The following is a 25,988-nucleotide window of genomic DNA, read 5'->3' as shown; positions in this document are numbered from 1 at the left end:
TTTTTTCCCTTCATTGAGACTAGATTGGATTTTAATCAACACATTATGCCAGTTGTTAATTGCTTTCGCTGCCTGCTGCTAAAATAATTTGCTACTTTTTTTTATTGTAGTAGTAGCCATCTGTTTCAAAACACAAGGACAGGATCAGGCTTAGACCTGGGGTTGATGTTGACATGAGATACAGGCGGCTAATTTGCACCGTCACCACCTTATTTATGAGGGCAAGAATGTGTCAAATGGAGGAAATCGGCACGATGAGAGCCTAAAATTAAAAGCAAAGAGTGCATATATATAATATATATATATATATCTATAGTCCTCCATCCATAACCCTTCCTTGTGTAGTTTTGTACCAAAATGATAAATGAACAGTCACTAATGTACAAAATGCACAAGCCAGATTATCCTGTGCATTTTTTAATAACAACAGTGGGCTCAAACTGCTCTAACCCATCTTTGTCTGTTTAATAGCTGAAAACCACTCAGATGCTTTCATTAATGCCTAAAAAGGACAACAGCCATGAGAAGCTCAGCGAAAGCTTTTACCGAAAGCTTGACCTCATATTTATTCTCATCAATCTTACAGTTGAGGTTCAAGTCACTGGTTGTGTAGACGGCTCTTCTCTCTGATATGGTCTCACCTATTTGCTCAGCTTATGGCATCTTTGGCATTCTTTCCTTTTGTGTGTTTCTCTTAAATGCAGATGACAATATCTTCAGGTACGCTCCACTTCAAATCGGGTGAAGCTTTCCATTGCCTTTCTGGTGTTTCCAACTCCATGTAGTAGAAGTAATGAGGTAAAAGCCAGTAGCTGGACAGTAGCTGTAGTGTGAGGAGGCATTAATGTGCTGAGGTTCCTCAGATCAGATCAAAGGTTTATGAGGACTCACTTGTTTGTTGTTTGAACCTCTCACCTAATTTTTTGTTAATATTCAAAAGTGTACCTGTGTGAGGTGGGAATTATGACAAGTATCTTAGAAATGTTATCTTATTTCCAAAGCTTCCTCCTTTAGAACCAGTTTTTAATTATTTCATGAAGCATCATCAACAATTTTACCATGCTATACAGTACGCATGTGTCTGTTTTATCGACTGTCATGCATGTAGTGTTCACATCTGTGTATGTGTGTGTACAGACTGTAGTACAGACAGGGAAGGAATTTTTTTAGTCTATGTGTTGCCAGTGCCTGGGTTTGAATGCGGCTTCTCTACAGGAGGGAACCAAGCTATCAAAGCCATCATGTACTTTAATTACAGGTAATCTCAACTCACAGACACTCGTCCACTCCCTCAGCTCTTAAGAACTTCCTCCTCAATTACCAAAGTGCCTCAATTAGGCCCTAAATAAGCAGTGGACATGCACAAGGGAGAGGTGGGCAAATTACAACAGAGAGGGTAAAAACAACAGGCCGTATAAGAGCCAGTGTGATGCAGAGGCAATTAAAAGACAAAAAAAGAGAGTTCTACCACGCAGGGCGAAAATGAGCAAAAAAAAAAAAAGTGGAAAAAAAAAAACCTTTGATGAACTAGCTCTCAGCTAAGTGGAGCTTAAGAGGTGATGGTTGAAGAGAAGAAAGAGTGAGAAAAGATAAAGACAGTTGATTGGCAAGAAGGTTGATGTCACACTGTTTCCCTACAGGACCATATGTCGGGGAGAGCACTCAGTCACTGAGAGAGTGGAATGTGTGAGTAAGTCATGCTTTCTATAGAGCAAGTAGGCGTCCCACAGGCAGCTGATTCTCTGCTCTCTCTCTGCTTTCCCTTGCATTCATTATCCAGCCAACCCCATACACACTCCATCAACTGTGAAACTTACTGGGCTTTTGAATGGACAAATGAAGACCCAGTCTCTTTTAATGGGCTAATTCTGTGTCAAACAAGGACCCTTGTTAAGGGAAAATACTTTAGTATGAATTTGAGAGCATTAGTCAATTAGCTCCAGTATGACCCAGAGTCATTATACATCATCAAAGGAACACAAGAAATAAATTAGAGGCTTATACGCTCACGTCTGTTTATCTGTTTGTTTGTGCGAATGGCAGAGTTCCCTGTGCTCACAGTGGACTGGCTACATTTCATTTTGTGGACACACACTGACCTGGATGGTTGGCTAGAAACTGAGCTCATCTAGATACACAGCAAGCTGCTCATAGCAGACGACAGGGCTGTCATCATAGGTCATCGCTGTGAAACGGAGAAAGTGCTGAGCACCAGGATAAGCAGTAACTCAACAGGGGTGATATGCAAAGGAGGAAGCGAGAAGGAGAGGAAGGAGTAAATAATGCATTCGCTTCCTCCCGTCAGCCTAGCTGTAGAATCCGCCAGACTGATCAAAGTTGCACAGTATGGCTCATCAGGACCGCTTGTGTCCAGGAGAGGGCAGTGTAATGCAGACACAGTGTTGAGACCATTTTCTTTGAGCAGATCCATATGAGGAGAATCATTAAACAGCATCTGTTCAGTCAATTACCCTCGTTGCTAGTCTAATCATATGTTAGATAGAAGGCTAATTAATTTTCCTATAAAGTGAACTCGTCTGGAATTAAAAACAAGTCATGATAGGAAGGGGGGGATGTGTGCTCCTGATAATTAAATGTTCAGAACAATAAAAATTCAACATTTCTGTTTCAGTGTTGAGTTTGTATCACATGACACTAAACCGGCATTTAAAATGATCTTTTAAAAGATCGGGTTTTCAATTTATTGGATGCTTTTTGGAAGTTTGAAAGGTTGAAATTTTAAATCCGTTTTAGCATCATACTGTACAGCATGTGCTCAAAGCTTAACTTGTTTGGCAATTCCACTGAAGACATCAGTGACCTATTCTAAAATGGCAATGGCATTGAGTGCAAATGCCAGAAATGACAGCATTTTCTGGTTCTTGAATAAAACTGTTATATATTTTAGTCACTGGGCTCTGGAGGCTACCCCAGCTGACACCGGCAAGACGCAGGATACACTCGTGACAGGTCGCCAGGTCATCAAAGGGCCAACGCATTCACACCCACGGCCAGTTCTCCAAATTAACTTAAAACACCTATATATTTAGACTGTGAGAGGACACCACCACCGTATAGCTCCTATCTATCCCTATCTATTTTCTGTCTGTGAACAGCATATTTAATCACAAGAGCCTTGATTTTTGTTAAAACACCATGCATTATAGACACCTAACTGTTTTAAAAAATGTAAAAACTTTTAGCTTTTATGCTTTTCAAATTTTATAGTGGAATATTACGTGGTTTATGCTGTGACTTACCCCATAATCGAACTTGCTAAGAACGGAGATAAATGACTGGTTATATTAAGAACTTAACTATAAATCTTTAAGTTGCCTTGTTCGAAGGTATCCTGTAAAAGTATGCAATTGAATGTAAAGGAAAGTAAAACAGTCTGCTCAGTCTTTTACCTCATAAATGCCCAACAGGTTTGGGCCTTTATTTAATAGAAGAATTGAATACTTGATAAAGCTAAGAATTTATAATAATTTACAAAATAGTTAACGTTTTAATGCCACACAAATACGGATAGATGTATTAATTACATTCACAGTCATCAATCTAAAAGTTTCATTTATGTAGCTTGTTCCACCAACAAGAACAAGAGGTCTGGTTTAAGTATAAAGTGACTATGAGGAAATCAACATTTATATGAGTAATACTGAAGACCACCAGAGACGTCATGGGAAAACACTGACTAAAACAGAAGAACAGAGACAGAGCATCAACATGAAAGGATGTCAGAAACTGGAGCTGCAACAGCACAATGGCCAGTGTCAAATATTGACACGAAACAGTAGAAAACACATACAGCAGCAGCTTCTTGGTTTGTATTACACGCCATGGCCTCGGTCATTGAATAATCTTTAACACCATATGTGCCTGCATAGAAAAAAGTCCTCATTATAATGAGTGGAAACTGTGGAAAAAACAGTCATTCCGATGCCAAACCTAAAGAAATTCTGTCTGCCGGATCGATGGCTCATCGACAGCCTCCGCACACGTCCTGCCAAGCTTTTCGATCAGAAAAAAGAGCTAAACATTTTTGTTTCCATTGGTCGGGTTACAGCAAGAGAAAATGAAACAACTGGAGTCAACCAGCAAGATTCCAAGCTCATCTATAAAACACCGCAGGATGCCGCGCAGCTCATCTCTAAATGTCAATGAGGTCGTCGCCGCTCTCGTCGCTCTCGACGGTCAGCTGACGGGTCCACCACTTCTTCACCTCTGACCCTGAAGAAGCCTCGTCGTTGACGGGGTTCATCTTGCAAACAATAGACTTGACACTCGTGCGACCTGAGAATGAAAGACATTCACACCCTGAGTCTTGTGATGTCTGCATGTAATTTATGATGTTATATTACCAATTCCACCACAAATGGACATTCACTGCGTGCCGCTGTAAGCGAGAGTGTGTCAAGATGAGGTGATGTCTTTTTTAAAACATTGAAGCTCATAAACAGACTGCCTGGATTTTCCCACGGCAGAGAGAAACTTGAGCAAAAAACTTTTCACTTTTACAGAACGCCCTCTAAAGAAATGTTGCCTCTTACAGTACGCAGACAGCACACTACAGCAGACACACCTGCAGGCAGCCGCCACTGTCCCAGCTTCCTCTGTGGTCTCCCCAGGTCCGAGGAGTCCTGCCTGTACCCTCCTCTGTCTGACAACGTGGGGCTCCGAAGCTGCTGGAGGCCACTCATCTAAACAAAGAGGAGAGATCCTTTGTTTCACCAATGCAAGCGCACACCCGCAGATTATATTATGTGCTTGCTATAAATCACGCTGTGAGCATGTGTTGGCTGTGTATGGAGTGGTGGTATAGATGCGGGGCTTTACCTCAGGCTGTGAGGGGTTGTCTGGGTTGTTAGCATTGTGGTCTTCACTTGGCACTGTGGTCTCTATGCTGGGAGGGTTGAGGAACCGGTTCAGCTCCTGCTGCTGGCTCTCTCTCAGGCTGTGAATGATGCTACACGACTGCTGCTGCTTCTGTGAACGCACGCATACATTCGTGGTCAGTGTCGTGCATGTTTACAATACTGCGGATACTGCAGGGGAACAAAACACAAAGCATGACTATGTGTTTTCTGTTAAGACACTAACCGCCCGGATGCGTTTGAGGCATTTCTTGAGCCACATGCGTATGGTCTGCTTGGCAACCTCTTCCTCAATGGTGTACTCCAGCTGTTCCCTTGCCAACAGCTCCTCCAGCTGGAGAGACTTTCTTATGTCCACTGAGCGGTATGACAACATGCTGCACGATTACACACATACACAAACAACAAACCACACACACACACACACACACACACACACACACACACGCAAAAACATACAGAAAAGAGAGATATTTAGTTATAGGTTTGGTAGAATTAAAAGTGGTGAATGTGATGTCACCTGATTAAAAATTTCAGATATTTAAAAAATGACATCATTTGCGTCTCTCTACATTGCCAACTGTTTATACTGGAAACATGAGAAGCACTTAAAAGAGGTTTTTATCCCCTGATTCAGGTTTAAACAATGTGACTCATTACTTTGATATGAATTTTAGGTTACTGTTTAACACTTCCATACTGACCGTATTCTATGCCTTTAAAGCAGGGCCCAGAATTCCCTGATAAATGTCTACAACACATTTTGAACTACAGATTAATTTAGAATGTAATAAGAGCCCGTCTGACATTAAAAGATGTACGATCAATCCTTAATTAATGCTTCAGAGAGAAGGGAGAGTGTCCCATATAAGACCTAAGATCACTAACCTTTATAATAATCAATATTCATTAAATATTAACTAACACTTAAGGAACAAAACTTGTTTTTTGCAAACTAGTCAGTGGATTCAAAGCAGTGGCAAAAAAGCATATGTGTGGATTTGAACATGTTTAAATATGACCCCCAAACTCCTCTTCTGATCTCTGCTTTAGTCTCAGTTTAATCTCAATAGGCTCAGAAGAAATGGACTCTAATTTCTTACATTGTGGGCACCAGTGTTTGCAGGTGCAAAGCACCAACAGACAGGTACATACCTGTAAAGTGCTTGTATTTATAAAGTGCTTTTCCAGTCTTACTCACCACTCAAGCAGCTTCTAAACTGCAAGCAACACTTAAGATATAAAGTTTATGATATGCATCACACAACAAAACATTAAACAAAAGCTTCTTGAATGTTTTCTAGACATTGTGAGACAGGTACATTTACTAAAGAAAAAAACTATTTCTAAATTATCCCAGGCCACTAGCAATGGAAGGTATTGATTTCAGGGTTAATCTTCTGCATCTATGTGTGATCTCAGTCACCTGAGCACATCGTGAAAGGTCACATCTCCTCCGCTGTGAAGTCGCTCCATCTCATAGCACATGTGTTTAAACAGCAACTTGTCTTTGTCCAGGTCCACCTCCAGCCTGCCTCTAAGCAGACGAAGCAGAAACTTCACCCTGGATGTGGGGATTACACCCTGGAGAGAGATGGTCACACAGTTCACGGGGTAAATTAAGAAATTATGCAACGAACTTTAAAAGCCTGAAATCCTGGGATTTAGGTGTATTTCAAAAGCTGTAAAATATCAACTGCATTTAGATTTTTTTACTCACAAAGTAACTAAGATTGTTTCTAAAGTTCTTCAACAACCTAAATCATATTTTATGAACCTTTGATTTTCATAGCAAAGGAACTATGAAGGTCCCAAACAGAAAGTGACCTGATATCTCAGCGACTGGGGACGACATTCTAAGCAAACATATTTGGCCACTAGTGTGTTCCAATAAGCTGGAAAAAAAGTATTTTGCTTCATAACAGTCAATGTGCCACCAACTATGGTTTTATCATGGCCAGAGATGTTGCCATGGTAACTGTGCCCACTCTCCTCTTGCTAATTTCTCACCTCCCGTTTGTCATCCACCATGTTCCAGATGATCTGAAAGTGCCTCAGGTCATTATAGCTCAGCAGCTGGTCCTCCTCAGTGGAGTAGAACAGAGAGAAGTTCTCCACAATGATGGCTGCAGACACAAAAAGAGATATTAATACACACACGCAGAAATATTCAATAATACCAGTTCCTCTATCTATGAGTTTTCATTGTGACATGTATTTCAATAGGGGAATCTTCAAATTCTCATTCAACTTACTCATTTTTCAACTCTAACTACTTCCACATTCATTGACCTAGAGCCACCAATCAAACTTTAAAACGTTATACTTTTTCTTCAGTTCCAGTTTAAGTTTCATGCTATTTTTTATGCTAAGATTAATCTTAAAAACTTCTTTCAACTGCTGCTGTGTGCACAGTGTTTGCTCTGCAGCCTTCATTTTACTCTCAAAACGTGGCCATCGTTGTTCTCTTTCCAACAGTGTGTCTTTCAATGCTCAGAGAAGTAAACTTTTTGAACTGTGTGAATCCAAGTAGAGGGATAACCTTCTAACCGACCCATATAAATACACTGTATTTTTAGTCAGGAGTTTGTCTCAACAGTAGGAAAGACCCCACTTGTTAAATCGCTCCTGTCATTCAGATGTTTTCTGACTCTAACTTTTCTTTTGTCATTAGTCAGCTTTTTCTAATTTACATTTTAACCTCCTAGGACCTGGCGTCCACATATGTGGACATCACAAAATACTCAATTTTGCTCAACATGGGCCTGATTTCTACTTACGAGGACATTGTACTGCTACTGTTCTATCAAAATTTTAAACAAATATCCTCATATGTGGCTCTTATTTTTCTTTAAAAAAAAAAAAGGTAAAAAAAAAATCTGGTAATTCTTTGTTTTTACATTAATTGGGCCTCAATATGCCCAAATATCAAGGAGGAATTAAAAATGCATGTCGTGGAAGAGTTCGGGTCTTAGGAGGTTAAACATGTTCACCTACTTTTCAACTTCATCTGTGTGAACGTCGGCTTTTAGCAGTTCTGAACTTTTGTTTTCAGGTGAAAATTTCTGTATTTTTAATCTCATTCAACATTTTTAACTTAAATTCAGCATTTATGTCATTTCAGCTTAAAACATTCAGCTATCAGCATTCGCACTGCAGTTTCTTCAGAAAATACATTTTCTAGTTTATATTGATATCATTATCCTTTTGCCTAAACTAAACTGTACTAACCCAAATCAAATCATAAAATATAACAAGTTACCTAGTTTTTGGACCCGACATTAAAGGTGAGTCAATAAGATGACATTACAAGGTTATAAATAACAAAAAATTGACTGACCTACAAGAAGGTTGAGCATGATGTAGGCTATAATGACATAGAAAGAGCAGAAGTATATGAGTGCTCCAGCATAGTTGCCACAGTCCGTCTCCCAGTAGCGATGTTTATCTGGGGTGCAAAATGGTGGTTGCACCTGGGGAGGGGGAAAAAAATTGCATCAACCAACAGATATTAAAACAAACATCAAATATTCTAAGAAACCATGTTAAACATGTTTTCTTATTTACTTATATGGCTAATATTAACAGTGTCCACTGGTCCTCTTTTTTGTTTTTTTAATAAAGTGGTTTAAGAAGAACGGCAACATTGAGATCAGCGGGGTATGGCCAAATAATAGAAATATAAAGAAGTAACCACAATATTATGCTGTGAGCACTAAAGACAACAATCAAATCCTCCTACTGCACTGAAATGGCCCCAGAAACCACTTCACATTTGTCTATGGGGAAGTGCACTGTACCCGCAGCCCATCTTACCATGCAGTCATGCATGATTTTATTCCAATCTTCTCCTGTGACAATACGGAAGAGAACAGTGATAGCCTTGCCTGCTGTGGAGAAGTTGGCATGCCTGCGATTGAAGGAGATAGACACACTGACACAACTGTGTAAAGAACTCCTTTACTGTACCCGCTGCTTACATCCTGTATTGTTTATTGAAAAAAATAGTAATAATAATAATAATAATAATAATGATAAGATACCTTTATTAGTCCCACGAGTGGGAAATTTCATAATAAAGATCGGAAAAGCAATGATTACCGGTTTATGTTCTCTCCGTATTTGACGGTTCCGAAGAGAACAACTCCAGCAAATGCATAGCAGAGAAGAAGGAGAAACATCCCCACGATGATGAAGAAGCTCTTGTACATGCTGACGACTACAGTGAGCAGCAGCATCTTTAGTGTCACCTTTAAGATCGTACACAAAGGTGAAAAAGCAGAATTTTATTCCTACACTAGAAAATCTATTTGGATAAAGTACTTTATCTTATTTGTTGACTAATGTACTCACATGTTTCCCACATATTGTGAAGAACCTGAAGACAATCACACATGTGCCCATCATGTAGGTGTACGCATTCTGGAGTAGAAAATTGTACAGTAATTTTAGCTGTAGTGAAAAAAAATCAATAATACTGACTGAATTTGAATTTGTTTAACAGATTTTTCTAACCAGTAAGGAAAAGTGCAGAACAATCCAGATGACACCGAGCGATGTAACCAGGAGGTCATACCGATTTCGTCGACTCTGCCAGTAACCAGCGGGGGACATGGCTATCAGCTTCATTGTCACCTATAAAACAACAGCAGCAGTAAAGTAAATAAAGCCACTCAGGTACATTACAAATACCCCAGCCATCCCCCCCAAAACAGGCTCACCTCCAGGACGAATATGAAGGTAAAAACTACAGACATAGTGGCAAGGGGAAATGTTACACCGTCATCACCTACATTCCACTGAGGAAAAACACAAAAAGACCGACGTCAGTTCATACATATAAAATTGGGTTCACATCTGCGATAATTAAAAAGCCAGCTGAGAGTGTAAACTGAACAAAGACAATTAGAAGCACTCTCAGGTAATACGGCGTCATATACTGTTAAATGAGGTGTTACCTTGACTGAGAGGAGGACAGATTGTGCCAGTACCAGCACAGCAATGCCCCGTTTGAAGAAGGGATGCTGAGTAATGTCGTACATCTTGGCCCGGAAACCTCCGTTCTCTGTCAAGCACAAAAGAAGGCAAAAAAATTCAGTGAAACCTAAACAACGATTTTGGAGAATTGTGGCATTTTTGATCATCAGTGATCAGTTATAAATGTTTGAAAAGGCTCTTGTATTGAATAACCCGGGTGATTTAACTTTCAGTAGTAACCCCTACTGTCCAACAGATGGCACTCATAGACTGTTCGATTATTATTACCTGGCCAATGAGACTTTAGTGCAGCATATTTATTCAAGTAGATAAAGGGAAAAACATGCCAACATGCTTAAGTTTTTGTGAATTTGGCAAGTTTTTTGGACAGGCTGTCTCAAACGGCAGCTTCTGCACTTCATGAACCAAAATGTTGATCCTCTTAAGCATATTTAGAAAACCTTTCTAATCTTATCAAATCTAAGTTATCTAAGGCAGAATACATTCATAGTCTGAATGCAGTGTCTTTGCGACTTTTATTCTATGAGCCTTTCAGATCACTTTGGCCAACTCCTCTTTGCAGAATTGTTTAATTCAGACACACTGGAGGGTTTTTGAGCATGAACGGCCTGTTAAAGGTCATGCCAAACATCTCAATCAGACGATCTTTGATTGGGTCACTCCAAAAACTTCATTTTGTTTTGTCTTTTTTTGAGTCATTAAGAGATCGTCCTCCTGCATTACCCAATGTGTGCTTGAACTTCAGGGTATGAACTGATGGCCGGACATTCTCCTACAGGATCTTCTGTTAGAGAGCAAAATTCATGATTTCATCAATGACAGCATCATGAGGCAGCAAGGAAGCCCCACCAGCATGTTTCACTGACTGTTCTTTGAAATGCTGTTCATTTTACACCAGACGTAACGGGACTACAACCTTCCAAAAAGTCCCACTTTTTTCTCGTCAGTCGACAGAATATTCGAGTTGGATTGTTCCACTGAGGCCATTCTTGCCCACTCTCTTCCTTTTTGATGAAACATGCACTGTGACTTTAACTGAGGCAGGTAAGGCCTGCAGTTCTTCAGATGTTGTTCTGGGTTATTTTGCGACCTCCTGGATGGGTCGTTGATGGACTCTTAGAGTAATTTGATAGGTTAATCCTGGGAACGCTCACCACTGTTCCAAGTTTCCTCCATTTGTGGATAATGGCTCTCATCGTGGTTCACTGGAGTCCCAAAGCCTTAGAAATGGCTTTGTAACTCTTTCCAGACTGATAAACGTCAATGCCTTTGTTTCTCAGCTGTTTCTTTAGTGGCATGACGTGTTGTGTTGTGTTTGTGAGACACTTCCTACTTAAGCATCATATTTCAAAAATATAATGTTCCTAAATATTATATAGTGGTTTCTTTTGCCCACTTTCAAAGATCATTTAATATCAAATGAAAAAGCAAGGAAAATCAAACAATGAAATCTGCAGGTTGTGAGTCTATATACTATATGACTGCTGGCCACAAAGAGTGTTTGTAAGTACTTTGGATGTGACTGTGTGAGCACAGACCAGCTCAGTGTTTTAATGAACCACGGGTAGTGAGTGAGTGAGTGGTGCCTGCACTGAAGACCTTTGGATGAGGATCAAAGTCAGGTTGATGGTGCTGGAATAAGCGGCGGTGATGACTAAAACTTAAGCGATTGATTTTCTGTTAGCTCTCAGCCTCAACTGTACTAACAGACAATTTCCCACACTGCCTCTGAGGCACTTCTACTGTTCTCATGACTCTAATCACTAAAGGGAGAGCAGCCGCATGATTTTACTTTGTAATAAAGCTGGCAGTTTTCTTCAACTCAGGTAGGAAAATCAGATAAAGTCTGAACAAATATTTCCACTTGCAGGCAGCAAAAGAAAGCAATGACATGTAATTCAGTGACAGAGTTCCAGTGCTGTTGCGGGTCACATATGAATAACACTGTCATACTGAGCCACTTAATGCCGTCTTATATGTGCGATGTGCTAGTTAGTTAGTTTTTTTTTCAACTGTAATGTTTGACTATTTTAACCTTTTTTTAACTGCTGTACTAAAAGAGTTTACCAAAACTGTGATTGGGGGAGACATTGCATAAACGTTATAAATTGATTTGCCTGTCATTGAGTGAAAAAACTATTTGATCCCCAAAACGTGACTTGTTATGGCAGAGTAGTAAGCCGTTACTTGTAGTTGGTTACCAGGTTTTGCACACAGTCACTGGGGGATGTTGCAAAAAAAGTATATTTAAAAAAATGTTCCTATTTCTTGGTTCTCTTATTGCTGCCTGCAGCTGTGTTTTGCAAACCATTGGTGAAATGTATTATGTTATTTTATTATGTACACTCAAACCTGGGCGAGGGGGTAGGTGTAGAGGTTGGGCTATTTTCAATCGACTCTTCAGATCCTCCCATCTTCTCTGGTCCACTGTTAGCAGAGCAGTACCCTGTTGAGATGAGACACAATCTTAACTCCTCGTGGTTGTAAGCCTAGAGGCCTAGAAGGAGTACCACATAACTGCACCATCACCAGGTTTAATATGTGTTGCACTATTCTATCTGATGCCAAACAACAGGGGAACACGCCTCACAAAAATCTAAAACAAGATGCATTTTAATTGGTCAGTTTTGTTTAACTAGTGGTCAGAGTGACACCATAATGCCCCACATACCACACAGTATGGTGGTAGGCAATAAAAGGCAAGAAGGTGTATCTACTATAATGTATACGCAGTACGGCTCTTACCTTGTTCTCATTGAAGTTTGCAATGACGACACCCACAAACAGAGTGAGTCCAATCATACATCCCAGAAACACAAAGACATGAATGTAGATGCCATGGATCTGCAGACACAAAGAGTTAGAAAATGTGTAGAGCAGCTGACGCACTGCAGGCATAAAATGAGAAAATTCATTGTTATATGAAATGTTAAGGATCAGTACCGGTCCAACACGGTGAATAATGACATCTCGGACCTCCACCCACCCTTTTAGTGAGAGCACTTCAAACAGAGCCAGCATGGCATTTCCCACATTGTCAAAATTAAAATTTCGTGGATTGGCCCTAGAAGAGGTCATAATGTGTGCATTAATGACTGGCTGTGCAAAAACAAATGCACACACAAGCAGAAAAACAAGTCTTACCAGACCCGTGGTACCCAGAAACCTGGTTTCTTTTCTCCAGGCTTCAGTTTCAGGTTCAGATTTCTGGAAACACTGACGTTTATTCGGAATATCCCGTGACAATCCTCCTGTGACAGGCCACAAAGTTTAACAGCAAAACACAGAAAGGAACAATAATCAGAACATTTAATGAAATGGAAGAAAAGGGCTATTTTTGGATTCATGATTTATGAAAATAATATACCCAAAGACTTTCACAATAATGAAGTCTAGTGCATTACAGTAGACTTAAATAAAAAGCACTTGCATTTAACTTAAATAAGAAATACTTTTCTAGATATAGTCAATTATCTTGGAACAACTGTTTATAAAATAAAAGGTTTTGTTCTAGCACAAGCTGAAAAAAGCGTGAGGACTGTTGTTAAGAAAATAGGATAAAAGGAAACACTGGTTTATTGATTTGACTGGGGAGGCCCCTTCTACTTATTCAGCCTGTAGTTCTCTGCAGGAAGTGTAGAACAGTGGGTCAGTGAGGAGTTTCTTGCTGTACCCGTTTAAGAACACTGGGGTCGTTGCACTTGGCAAGCTTTCCGGCGAACAGTTGAACTCCAAAGCTTGCGAACACCAGCATCAGTGTGAGGAGCAGAATGGAAACCTGCAGAAAAATCAATCAGGAATTTAAGACACAAGTTGAACATAATCCAAGTATGAGAGCAGTGGATGTAGAAACCTCAGCCAGGAAAATCAATCAGACAGAGTAAAAATCAATAATTACAGCACATTTTTTGTAACTATAACATTGTAACACAACTATAACTATATTCAGTTTCCAGAAAAGCTGGTACATGCTGTCCGTTTAGAAAAAAGTTGCGCTCAGTTTGTAATAAAATTGGTTAATATACATAATGGGGTATAAGAAGAAGCCACTGTGAGCACTAATGCAAGTTAAGCCATCACTAAGTCACTGATCAGATGAATTTAAAAAAAAAAGAAATGTGAAATTTGGGCATTAATTATTTAACACTCTTTTTAAAAAAAATTACTAAACACTCCGCCTGCAGTCTCAGTTGGCAGATATGAAACAAAAAAGTACAATAGGGAATACCTCAAACTTTTGAGTAGCTAAAATAAGCATGGATGGGAAAATATTTTGCTTTCTAAATTTCAATTAATAGAATAGAATAAACCTTTATTATCCCATGGATGAGAAATTTCAGTTAAGTTGGTCAACTTAACTGAAACAACATCAAAATCCTTCTTGATGTTGACGTCATCAAGTTCAAACTGTTTATTATTTACAGACTGGTACAAAAAATGTTTCTGTTCGACATGCTGTGCATTATGATCTTTAAAGCACTGTATTGTGTCTTTATTTCCTTTATTGCATTTACTGTATTTTATACAGCTTCCCATTTGTTTTCTGAAATTCCTGAGCAGTGTCACTTTATTTTATAAGCAGTGTGGCGGTCAGGTTGAAGGTAAGGTATCAAGTTTAAGGTAAGAAAAGTTCATTTTGATTTAAACAAATATTTGAACCCTATTTAAATAGTTCTCCTGCAAAAATAGTAAGTCCTGTAAGAGAAGACTGAGTTATATTAATCGAAATTCACGAGAAGGTTTTTTTTTTGTTTCCCTCATTAATAAAAAACAATAATCTGCCGCTACTGTAGATAAAATAATCTATTTGTCTTGTTATCTGGTATATTAAAAAAAAAAGTCACACACTCTGCCACACACAGGTGGAAAATGCAAACAGGTGCTAACCAGAAAAATCTCCTTGAATCCTTTGAGAACCTCCCGCACCACCTTCCTCATCTGGGGTACCAGCTTGAAGATCCTGAGCGGACGCAGGCAGCGCAGCATCATCAGCAGCTGAGCCCCAGACTCAGGAGGAACGTCAGGAGGTAGCCAGCACAGAAAGATCAGACTCACCTACAGCGAACACAGCAAAGCAAGCATGAATAGCATCCTACTGATTTTACAGCAACGTGATTCATATTTTAGTTTCCAACAACAACACTGAAACTATCCATTCTCTTTTCATTTCTCTCAGTACTAAACATTGGACAAACCTGATCTACTGAACCCAAACCAAAGACTCTCCAACTTTGAAGCCTGAATAACATTCAGCATAAAATATTTCTTCTATTGACCACTTCTATTTCACATCAAAACTGCAGCTTTCAAAAAAAATCATGATAGTAAGGCACTAAAACTGGATACAGTTTTTGATTCATATGGTTACTGCGTAACTCTAAGTAAGGCAACATTTGCAGCAACAACAAATCTGTGAGGTGGTTGTCAGATGTAAAATTTTCTGGAAAGTCATATGAATGTTAAAAGGTCCAAAATACTCCTATAATAGTTAATAGCAAACAAAAATGCATAATATCTTTGCATTTGGTCTATGTCCCCTCACTCGACTAAATGGAAAAACACGATGAAGCAATATTTATATTAGATTTCTCACGAGATAGATAAAGATGTCCATGACGCCTCCAAAGTCTCTGATGACAGCTGTCGGGGTGAAGAACAGACCGTCGGCCATGATCTTCAGGTTGAGCTCAATGCTCATGAAGATCACAAATACATACTCCCCAATCTGAAACAGACGCCACTGGTTTAGTGCATTTATCCCTGCGCTTGACTGTTCATGAACCATCAGTCATCTTTTTAATACCTGAAGGGTGGGGGCGTGCATAACCCTGGTGAAGGGGGATTCGAACATCATGGAGATGCAAGAGCAGATGGTCACAACAATCATAACCCAGTCCAGATAGGTGACTAAGCCCAGAAGATCACTGCAGGGAAACGCACATCAGATTTCACGCAAAGAAAAAGTAGGTTTGGTATACAGTAAGTAGGCCAAGAGAGCAATTTGGTTTGCTAGCCAGAAAAACACTAATACAATATAAAAAAAGATAGGTACGGCAAGACAAAGAGAGAACAAGGATGAGTGGGGAAAGGTATCAGAAAGTGAGAGTGAATAAATCTTAGTGTGTGTGTGTCTGTGTGCACGTGTGAGCAGGCCGATCTGTTTTACAGCAAGATGTCCCCAGGCACCAACGGTATCTGATACAAAGGACTGCTCTGCTTCTCACTTCAGTAATCAGTTTCTCTGCTCGGCTGAATTACTATCAGGCTGCATAATGGGTGAAATATATTTCACAGCTCTTCACTTCACAATTTTCATTCCTTACCACAGTTTGGGGAAGCACAACAGACAAATAATAAGCCACAGAATTAATGAGTATTCCACTGTTGCACAATGAACAGATCGATGGAGAGTCAGGCAATCAATAATTCATCACACTTACTACAGCTGGTGGTATTTGGTGTTCTTCACTGCTCCAGTTATTGGATCAGTTTTTGATCTACATATGAAGTCATAGAAAAACAAAAAACACACACACAAAAAACATACAGACAGACAGAAAACATAAGGTTCAAAACATTTTCTTACTACAAAGATTCATATAAACACTGTATGTGTGTGTGTCTGTTAGTTTAGATTTAAGACCAGTCTTACGCATTGAAGCGAGCTCGAACAATCATCCTGCAGAAGTTCCTGAAACGGTGCTCACGCCCCACGATAAAAAGAGGCTTATCGAAGTAAGGATGGTTCTCCCTCAGCTCCTCCTCCTGAACCTTCCTGCTCAGCCACACAAGCAAAGACGTGGAGAAAATACCAGTGACTTCATATCAATCACGTCAGAGAATAAACCATTGTTTAGCCATACTTAACTGAGTTACTTTTTGGTGAAGAACTTGATTTAACGTAATTATAATATTGTGTGTGAAAACCTTTTCATTTCAGCTTGTTCTTTCTTTTCTTGGATCATCTTGATCTCGCTATCCTCTCTCTGGGCATTACGATAACGCACTGTGCTGGAATGCTGGGGAAAGAAAAAAATAGACAATATATATGACTCATTTTTTTATTACAGAAATTCCCTGTCATCTTCTTACACTTCTTGCATATACTGAGATATATTTTTAAGGACCATAGAATCAGAAGCGCTTTATCTGGCAACAAACAAGCCTAGTGCAAAGTATGTGCTGGGATGTGACTTTGTACTGACATCCTGAGTGAGAGTCTCCAGCGATTTCCCTCGGCTGATCCTCTGACTAGTAGAACCATGTCGCAGAGATCTGCAGACGCAAAAAGCAGACCATAAGATACAAGGTCTCGACAGTAAAGCACAAGTGTCTAAGTTTCTGTCTGTGCATCAAAGTGTACGTCAGACCTGCGCTCTTGCCGCACGTGATGCTGGACACTGAGTATGGAGCGTTCTTTGGCAGGCTGGCCTTCAAAAGATCCACTTTGTATCCGCTGTGTTGTGCAAGCGCTTGGAAACACAGACACAATACAGTTTGCAATACCAATAAAACTATATACTGCCTTGCTACCTCTTGTTATCAAGTACCAATTTTTTATAAAGACATGTAGATGCTCTAAACATGGTCCTTCACCAGAGTCACTAGTTCATGATTCCAGACGGTGCTGTTTATCCAGTGAATGAGGGTACAGTTAATTGAAGCTAATCAGCTTGCAGTGAAGAGGAAGAAACTCAAAGGACAGGAAAATGGCAGCTATTACTGACAGTGGGGGGCATAATATTAGAGAAGTAACTGAATTGGCACATTAATAAAAAATTTCATATTAAATAATGCTCAGTACAGACAAACACTGACACCACAGTGCTGCCAATAAATACACTTTTGCCTTTTTAAGAGTATTTTCCCCTTCTTTAGTTACTCATTCATAACTGCCTTGCAAGCACCTAAGAATCGCCGTGTTGTTGTAGCATATCGTGATATCAAAATATCATAAGTTGCACTAGAATTCCCACCCCTAGTGTGACAAGATAGTTAGCTCTTGTCCATCTTTTAGTGTAACAAGTCATCTCTGGCTTTTGTCAGTCTGGAACCATAAGAGGACTGTAGTAACCCAGTCTACCATTGTGAAACTGGTTTGAATCATTCCATTAGTCAGTGTTTGTGTGTGTGTGTGAGTGAGAGAGAGACTCTGATCATTACTGTCTGTTCTGACTAACAGCAGAGCCATGTACCAGAACAGAGCTAATGACATTGTGGCACCAGCAACGTGTGTACTTTAATCATTTATGGAGACTCTGAGCGATTGCTTGTTTACTGGCAATAAGCACGCATGAATTCCTGCGTATGCTGGACTGCGCGTGTGTTTGACTATGCTGGTATGTGAGCCTAATTGTGTGCTTGTGTGGAGGATGGCTGGCCAGACAGATCGTGTTATGACTACTGATAAGCTGTCTATCTTTCAGACTGACAGAATATTGGAATGGAAGGGGAGGGGGGACGGATTGGACACGGTGCCGGCAAGCTAATCTGCACTTAGTGCCAGCTCTGCCATGCTGAACAGCAAATTATCCATTTACTTCATCGCAACAGTAAATGAGTCTGAAGTGGGCCTGTGTGTGCGTCTGAGTGTGTGTGTGTGTGCCGAATAAAACAAAACAAAACAAAAAACAGAGAGAAGCATTAACAATACAAGAGTGCTGCTGTGGCACAGCTACACCTAATATGTACACACATTATTAGTTTCACCCACGCAGAGCCCACGATGCATTTTTATGACTATGGATAATGCATTGTAAACACATTTAACTCAAGTCTTTAAGGAAGGTATAAAACTGAAAGTGTATGAATTACTGTAAAAAAGCAAAAACATGCAAATAACTGATTGCCTAAAAGCAGGGAGTAGATGGTCAAAAGATGTCTGTACGCGCAGGTTAAATTTAGAACAGAGGCGGATGAAACGTGAACATGTTACAGAAATATAAGTTACATTATAGTTTATTGCAGCATATTAATATCCTCATTTCACTGTGATGCGCGAGCTGGCGTACGATACGTGTATTAATCAAATTTAGCACAGTTTGTCACAATTACTCAGGTGTAGTCGTGTCTTACCGTAGGATTTTATTGATTGTAGTTTCTTTCTCCAGGAGGTTACGAGCTCGGATGCTAAATATTGACCTTCGAAGCTAAGAAAGCACGGTCAGTTAAAAAAAAAAAAAAAACCTACACAGCTGTAAATATTAGGTACAACGTGGCAATCTGCTTCATTTTGCTGTATATTTACAGTCACAGAGACAAAGAAAGGAATAGCATGTAAGCGAGCAGGCAAAGAAGTCTGTGAAAGCACCTTTTGGTCAATATATTTGTTGTCTTCAATTGCTGAGCGTTTGGAGTGGTCACAAGAGGAGGATGAAGCGGAGGGGAGACGCCGGAACAGACAGCTGGTATCCTGTTGCTGACGATCGATGAACTGCTTCATAAAACTCTCCCTAAAGTACACGACAAACAGCACGCACAGAAATATCATGAATTTTAATGTACGGTGTCCCCCTAAAGAAATCCATATTCAGAAGTAGACGATCACAAATTTATAAAGCTTATCTTAGACGCATAATTACATCAGTGCAAATTCAGCTGCAGTGGAAGCTCTTAGTGCAGCAACCCAGCAGATGGGCTGCAGAGGGAGATTTCTTTAGGGTGAAGGACTCGGCCCTGCACTACTCGGCAACTAAACAATAAAGCTAAATTATGAGCCGGACTTTGCATCAAATATAGTTCAGTTTTACCGCTAAAGGCTGCAGAACATAAAAAGTCTGTTTTGCAAATGACCAACTAGCTGCTTTAAACTAGGAGCAGGAATGAAAACGTTACTTTTTACTTTGTTTGCATAATGTCTGGAAACTACTGGTGGAATTCAAAAGCTTCACATCTTTGGTGGTCTCTGTTAAAACCCACACTCATAAACCCACACTGAGAATTACTACTTAACATAACATTGTCCCTATATTTAATCTAGCTCACTTTAAATGTCTGTGTATCTTTTTAGCTCTGGTGGATATCGTTCTTCATTTTCTCTTCATGACAAAAAATAGCCCAAATTATGTAAAGTTTTTGTGTTTAAGGTGTGTGTTTGTGTGTTTACCTGATCCTGGGCACAGTGAAATCAGATGGAAGCTTGGAAATTTTCACCATCTGAGGTCTGTTGGGGAACTTTTCAAAGATCCTGAGTCGTAGAGGGAGCTTCTCTTTGGTGTCAGCATTGGCTTCGCTTTGCTTGAGCTAACAGAGGGAGGATGAGAGGCAGTTTAAGCACAGAACAGAACTGCAGGGCACTCTTAAAGAATGCAGTCGGCCTTGACAGCATGAGAAGAGAGGGATTTAAGTTAGAAACCAAGGAGGGGGGAAACGGGAACGGTTAGACTGAGTTCGGGTTGTATGAAGGTTTTTGATCTTGAGATCTGCAGGTTTTCATTGCTATTCATAAGCAGAAGGTGTGAGGTTATGTGTGGGATATCCAGAGGTAACGGCTTTGAGGGTGCAGCTTTATATTTCTGCCAGATGATGGCAGCAACACACTTACCTACAACACTCACAACACATACAGTACAGACAACCACGTTTAGGATGAGATCCCACTTACTTTTCAGAAAAGAAGGGAGAAGGCAACAGAAGATAAAAAAAAAAGAAAGATTACTCTGGAGGGGTTAATGGAGAAAAGAAACAATAATGACAGAATAATGTGCATGTGTGCGGGCTTAAGCAATGCAGCGCAGACTGGTGAAATCAAAAGATGACAAAGGGACTAAAACCAATTATTTCCATTAATTACATATTGGGGGGGCTGACTGAAATTCTCTTGCAGGTATTCTCTGTATGGGTGCATGGAGATAATCCCTGATGCATTGCAGATTAGGCCTACGAGGGGAACTGGAGCTTATCATTCGAAGAAGGTAACTGCTGTGAAATATATTGACTGGGCTCTGTGAATATTTCTCTGTCAGTCGTGGCGTTGTGTGACTGTCTGTCTGCTGATAAAAACGTCCCTGCGTTCTGTTCCCCGTATAGGTATTTCTGTCAGCAGCTGTCTGACTGTGAGCGACCAAATGACTGGAACAGCCTCTCGGATCTGAGGGATAACAGCCAGAGAACAGAGAAACCTGAGAAAGGAAGGGATGGAAATCTGCCTATCCACTTCCTCTTTTTGTTTTTAGCAGACTAAAATGTTGGAGCTTCTCCTTTACCCTGAGTGGGTGTGTGGCATACTGTGAAGATGGAATTATGCACCAGCGTTCTCTTGCCTAGGCTTTCTGTCTATACTGACTCCCAAGATAGACACAGGGCAGAAAGAGAGACTGAGACTAAAAAAAGGTAAAAGAGACAAGCCAACAGATGGAAGCCGGCAAAAATAACGACACAAAACTTAATTGATGATTGAAAAAAAAAAAAGACAAATGGATTTCAAGATGTAAAACAAGTCATTATTTAAAAGAACTGCGTGCTGTGTTTGCTGCAAGAGCACAGAATAGGAAAAAAAATGTTTTGAGCACAATCGTGAGCTTATTTTCAGTGCTGCAGTTCTTTTACTGAAACTTGAAACACACACACACGCACACACACACACACACATCATTAATATGGACCTCCTGGCTCCCAAGGGTACTAATCAATTGGGCCAACTCAGTGAGATGTGCACCTTCAACAAACCCCTACACCCTTATCTGCTACAACAATGCAACAAAGCAAAGATTTCCCTCTATCCTTTACAGAACTTGTTCTTTTCTATCAAACTCAAAGTCTCAGTGTTTCTTTATATAAGATCATCCTTACAAGTTCCTTCTTCTCACTTACAAATCCCTTAAAGCCCGGGTCCCTCAGTACCTGTGTGACCTGCTCCACCCATACACAAAGTCTCAGATGCTAAGATCCCCAGCCATGGGACAGAGCCTTCAGTGTGGCAGCTCCCACCCTCTGGAACTTTCTCCCAAAAGAGCTTTGCAATGCCCCGTCAATGGAGTCCTTCAAGAAACTCATCAAAAGTCATCTCTACAACTAAGCCTTCAACCTCTAGCCTTTTGTTTTTTGTATATTTATATATTTGTTTAAATATTTATACTCTTTTATAAATGAAAGATATTAAAAAAAAAGTTAGCATTAAATTTCACGATCTCAGTTTCAGGTTCAGATTCCATTTATTCCTTCCCTCACTGACCTCTAATTGTTTCATCCTCTTGTAAGAAAAAAACCCCCAAAAAAACCCAAAAACCTTCACTGTCGTGTGAGCTAGACACACTTATTCATACTCACATGCATTACATTTAAATTTATCAATGGAACGTTGATCAGAGTCCACTGTGCCACAGATTGCTGTTTGGGGTGGCGAGTGTAGTGCAATGCATAGTTTCCTCGACTTCTAACACTGTGGAAATCTTCTCTGTGAAAGCTTCGCCTGTATGTGTAGTTACACTCATAAGCTGCCATAGATCACCAACTAATGCTAACGCAGCAGGTCTTCTGTCTGTAAAATCAATAAAGTAAACAAGAATGAGGAAGAAGAGATTGCTTTCACACAAAATCTATTCTCTGCAGATTTACTGATTTTATGTGTTCCTGAAAATGAAAGTGCCTCTTTGACAGGTTTTCACCGTACTGTAATAATGTATCAATACTGTTGCTATCAAGGCAAAGATTTAAAAAAGAAGAAAAGAACCCTGGCCAAACTGGTACAATCAAGTATTATGAACATATCTAGTACTTAGTTTAAGGCTTTACAAGCTTTAAGGCACTAGAATAAATAGTTTTGTTTTAAACATTGATCAAATTATTACTGTGACTGCAATAAACAAACGTATGACTGCACTGAGATTTATCCCCAGCTCTGCATTGTTATCCAGTTTGCAGCTCTTTGTTTTGTTTTACTTTAACATCTCACAACTTTACACTCCCATATGGAAAAGATATATATAAATCTTATAAAGTTTTTATCTGTCTTGTATGAAACTTGTATGAAAAGCATACAGGAGTGAAAGCACATATAAGATCCCTTGAAAAATTATATAATGAAACTTGTATGTTTTATATACTTACTAAAAAAATATATGAAAGTAATGAGAAAGTGGCCACTTTCATGAGTAAATCATGTATGTTTTTACTATTTCTTTTCCATATGGGCTTGGTTAAGTCTCACGCTCTGATCGAACAAGGACTCTTCAAAGCAACAACACATGACATTAGGTAACTGCACCGTGCACAGTGAACGTGTTGGAGCAACAGTGAAAGGGATAAATATTTTCCTGAACACTAAAACAGCATTATAAGTGACAGCTTGCATTCACTGCCCTATGTGCTTTGTTATATACGCCTTAAGGAATAAGCACTAAAAGTACGTGTGTGCACGTGACAAATGTGGGATATTTATATTCCACTTGTATGTCTATGTGCACATATGCACGTGGGAAAAAAAGGAATTTCTTTTTGTGTCATAGTTAACGGCTGATAAATCAAAACTACTGCTTTCCCTGCCACTGATGAGATTTAATGCATGGCGCAGTTACAATGGAGCCAAGACTAATGTGCTTTGCCTTGAGACCCATTCAGGTGACCTGCCACTGCTTCCCCCTTCATTCAAGCCAATTTCAGGCTCCGCTGAGCTAGGGAACTTTCCATCTGGGATTTCCACAGCTCTCTTGACCATGGCTGAGAGGGGTGAAAAAAACTAATACTGACCATTAGCATTAAGCATTAAACCCAATTCAGTCATAGCCGTAGTTCAGGGAGAGCATGAAGAAGTCAGGATTGAAATAGCCAGAGCCAGAGAGTATTGAAGATTGAGAGAATTCAGAGGGAAAAATCAACTGCTTTTCTTTCTTTGCTGGTAGAAAGAAGCAAAGCCCTGTATAAAGATGAAGTTCACCTTGTTATCCAATAGTAATACTTTTATCCATCTGCAGGTGAACACCCCAACTTTTCATGATAGCTTCATTTTACAGCTGCAAGAACAGCTCCATTCGGATAAAAATCCCATTTAGCAGAAGGACAAATGGATCTGTGAATTAGAAGAATGACTCAAGCAGGTTAGTGTCTACAGTATTAATATTCGCAGTGGACAATCCTTCTGAACTCTCAGTCCTGTAAAGCGAATCTAGCTCACGCAAACACCGATAATATTTGCGAGTGGCCAAACAATGAGGAACTCATGAACAGCCGCCTACCAAACTGCGGCCCACACACATCCGTCAAATGCCTGTGGGAGTGCATAAAATCATCTGCATTTTACCATTCAGCCTGCCTTTCACCAGCCCCACCAGACAACAGCTGTGTACGCGTGAGGATGTGTGCGTGCGTGACCCCAGACGGCACATTTTCGTAATAATAACAACACAGCTTTACTTGCTGTGCAATCCATCATTCGGCACATCTGCAGTGTGTGTCGCTCTCTTTTTATGAATTTGTGCCAGCTCAACAATTTTAGCCATGATATATGCCAATATTAAAATGCTGAAAAATTCAAAAACACGAACGGTCATTGTAATTGGAAACAACCTATTTGCATTCCACATTCCTCAAAGTCTTCCCCAGGCCTGTGAGCCTAAAGCTGCAATACCCAGTGGAAGGAGATCAGAGAGCGAGTAAGCAGGGTCACCCTCTTTCTTCACATTAGTTGGGTAATGAGGCATACTGCGGAGTTGCTGTAAAGCCACACAGCCCATAAACCTCTAATAGCTACCCCTGATACTCAAAACAACTGCAGGTGTCATTGTCTGAAAGTCCAAAACTGTATCACGTTCAGCTATGTTGCTTTGGGCTTAAAAAAGATTAATGGGTTAAGGGGGTATGTTGAACCTAATTTTTGTTTTGTATCCCCATGCTTGCCTTTCTTGGTCTCACGTAGCCTCTTGTTTTTTCCCCTATTATAGTCTTTCCTTTTTAGATCCAAAAGTATGAAAATACTGTCAGATATTCTGTATGCCTACATGTTGGAAACTCTTGCCATGAATGTGCGACGACAGCCCAAAGCAAACATAATAAACATGAAAAAAAAATCACTTAAAATTGCATTTCGATAAAGACTTCTTTCTTTTAAAAAAATGTGCATGTGCCTGTGTTTTATTGTGTGTGCTGATGCTAATTTCAGAAAATGACAGAGGCACAAGGCCGGGAGTGTTTTTAATAGAAAACTGAAAGTGACATTGAAAAGATAAGAAAACATTGTTTTGGGATTCTCTAAGGGGATATGCTCTTTTCTTCTCCGCTCCCTCTGTTTTCCTCGCCTTTCTCCCCCTCTGCTAGATCCCCAAATAAGTCCTTGGTCCATTAAATCAAGAAGATTGAGGACAGGCTTTTACTTTAATTCATAAATAATGAAATCTCTAGTGGGAGGTAATAAAACAATAAAACTTTTCAACGCTTCTGGTTAAACGAAATTCTTCTGAAAAAAAAGATTTTTAATGTTAAACATTTAACAAAATATGGAGGTTCCAGCACAGATATAAGAGAAGACAGAACTGACATGTCCAAACAAGCTACATCATATTCACACAAATGTAGAGTAGCCTTTGTTTTTTCTCAGAATTTATATAAAGACATGTTAAAGTAATTAAAGGATCACTATTGCAACAATGATACAGCATGCTCCTGTCACCGTTGTACAATAGTAATTAATCATTCTCTACCTCATTCATACCCAACTGTTATGTCACATAGGGCTGAACGATATATCGCATTTGCGATAATATCGCGACATGATCAAGTGCAATTTTCTAACCGCAAAGGCTGCGATTATACTGCGATTATAAGGCTGTCCAAATTACTACCATATCCCAGAATTCATAGCGCGGCCCAGCCAAACTCCAGTTTCCAGCAATGGCGGCCGCTACTAAGTTTTAAAATTACTCATACTAATCTTTCTGGGTCACAAAATAAACTTTTAACATATTTTCAAGCGAGAAAGTAGTTGTGTAAACATCAAATATCTGCTCGGTTTATCAAGATATCCCATATTTGCAAAAGTGCTTCGACGAGATTAAAGTTATTAGATTAGATAAAATAAAACTTTATTAATCCCCCGGGTGGGTTCCTCCTTGGTTTTCACACAGCTGACTAAACGTCAAACAGAAAACTTATTAAACAGAAGTATGAGACAGTCGAGAATTT

At 39.7% G+C, this 25,988-nt stretch overlaps 1 protein-coding gene across 4 annotated transcripts in view; it reads right to left on the bottom strand.

Annotated features, from left to right (window-relative positions):
- Positions 1-3,400: 3,400 nt before the first annotated feature.
- The window catches only part of nalcn (sodium leak channel, non-selective), a 76,686-nt gene continuing 54,098 nt past the window's right edge, over positions 3,401-25,988 (bottom strand). For 3 of the 4 annotated variants that reach the window (XM_086265466.1, XM_086265468.1, XM_086265469.1), the window contains 29 exons: positions 19,981-20,117; positions 19,186-19,327; positions 18,951-19,024; positions 17,246-17,347; positions 17,081-17,150; positions 16,803-16,894; positions 16,528-16,650; positions 16,316-16,372; positions 15,679-15,799; positions 15,469-15,600; positions 14,763-14,930; positions 13,549-13,653; positions 13,020-13,126; positions 12,819-12,939; positions 12,621-12,719; positions 12,228-12,321; positions 9,836-9,942; positions 9,599-9,676; positions 9,393-9,512; positions 9,231-9,299; positions 8,979-9,127; positions 8,694-8,787; positions 8,218-8,350; positions 6,888-7,003; positions 6,304-6,461; positions 5,104-5,254; positions 4,840-4,989; positions 4,586-4,703; positions 3,401-4,296 (listed from right to left, as the gene is read on the bottom strand). In XM_086265466.1, the coding sequence (XP_086121592.1) occupies positions 4,154-4,296; positions 4,586-4,703; positions 4,840-4,989; positions 5,104-5,254; positions 6,304-6,461; positions 6,888-7,003; positions 8,218-8,350; positions 8,694-8,787; positions 8,979-9,127; positions 9,231-9,299; positions 9,393-9,512; positions 9,599-9,676; positions 9,836-9,942; positions 12,228-12,321; positions 12,621-12,719; positions 12,819-12,939; positions 13,020-13,126; positions 13,549-13,653; positions 14,763-14,930; positions 15,469-15,600; positions 15,679-15,799; positions 16,316-16,372; positions 16,528-16,650; positions 16,803-16,894; positions 17,081-17,150; positions 17,246-17,347; positions 18,951-19,024; positions 19,186-19,327; positions 19,981-20,117 (3,330 nt within the window). In that variant the 3' untranslated portion in view covers positions 3,401-4,153. The remainder of the gene's footprint in view (positions 4,297-4,585; positions 4,704-4,839; positions 4,990-5,103; positions 5,255-6,303; positions 6,462-6,887; positions 7,004-8,217; positions 8,351-8,693; positions 8,788-8,978; positions 9,128-9,230; positions 9,300-9,392; positions 9,513-9,598; positions 9,677-9,835; positions 9,943-12,227; positions 12,322-12,620; positions 12,720-12,818; positions 12,940-13,019; positions 13,127-13,548; positions 13,654-14,762; positions 14,931-15,468; positions 15,601-15,678; positions 15,800-16,315; positions 16,373-16,527; positions 16,651-16,802; positions 16,895-17,080; positions 17,151-17,245; positions 17,348-18,950; positions 19,025-19,185; positions 19,328-19,980; positions 20,118-25,988) is intronic. The other variant, XM_086265467.1, reaches the window with a different exon arrangement.

This window comes from Aulonocara sp. 'chitande type north' Nkhata Bay, linkage group LG16 (genome assembly GCF_057382095.1).
Source record: "Aulonocara sp. 'chitande type north' Nkhata Bay isolate Kocher_YH1m ecotype deep benthic linkage group LG16, A_spYH_male_GT1.1, whole genome shotgun sequence".
Classification (NCBI taxonomy): Eukaryota; Metazoa; Chordata; class Actinopteri; order Cichliformes; family Cichlidae; genus Aulonocara; species Aulonocara sp. 'chitande type north' Nkhata Bay.
This window is presented reverse-complemented; position numbering and strand designations above follow the sequence as displayed.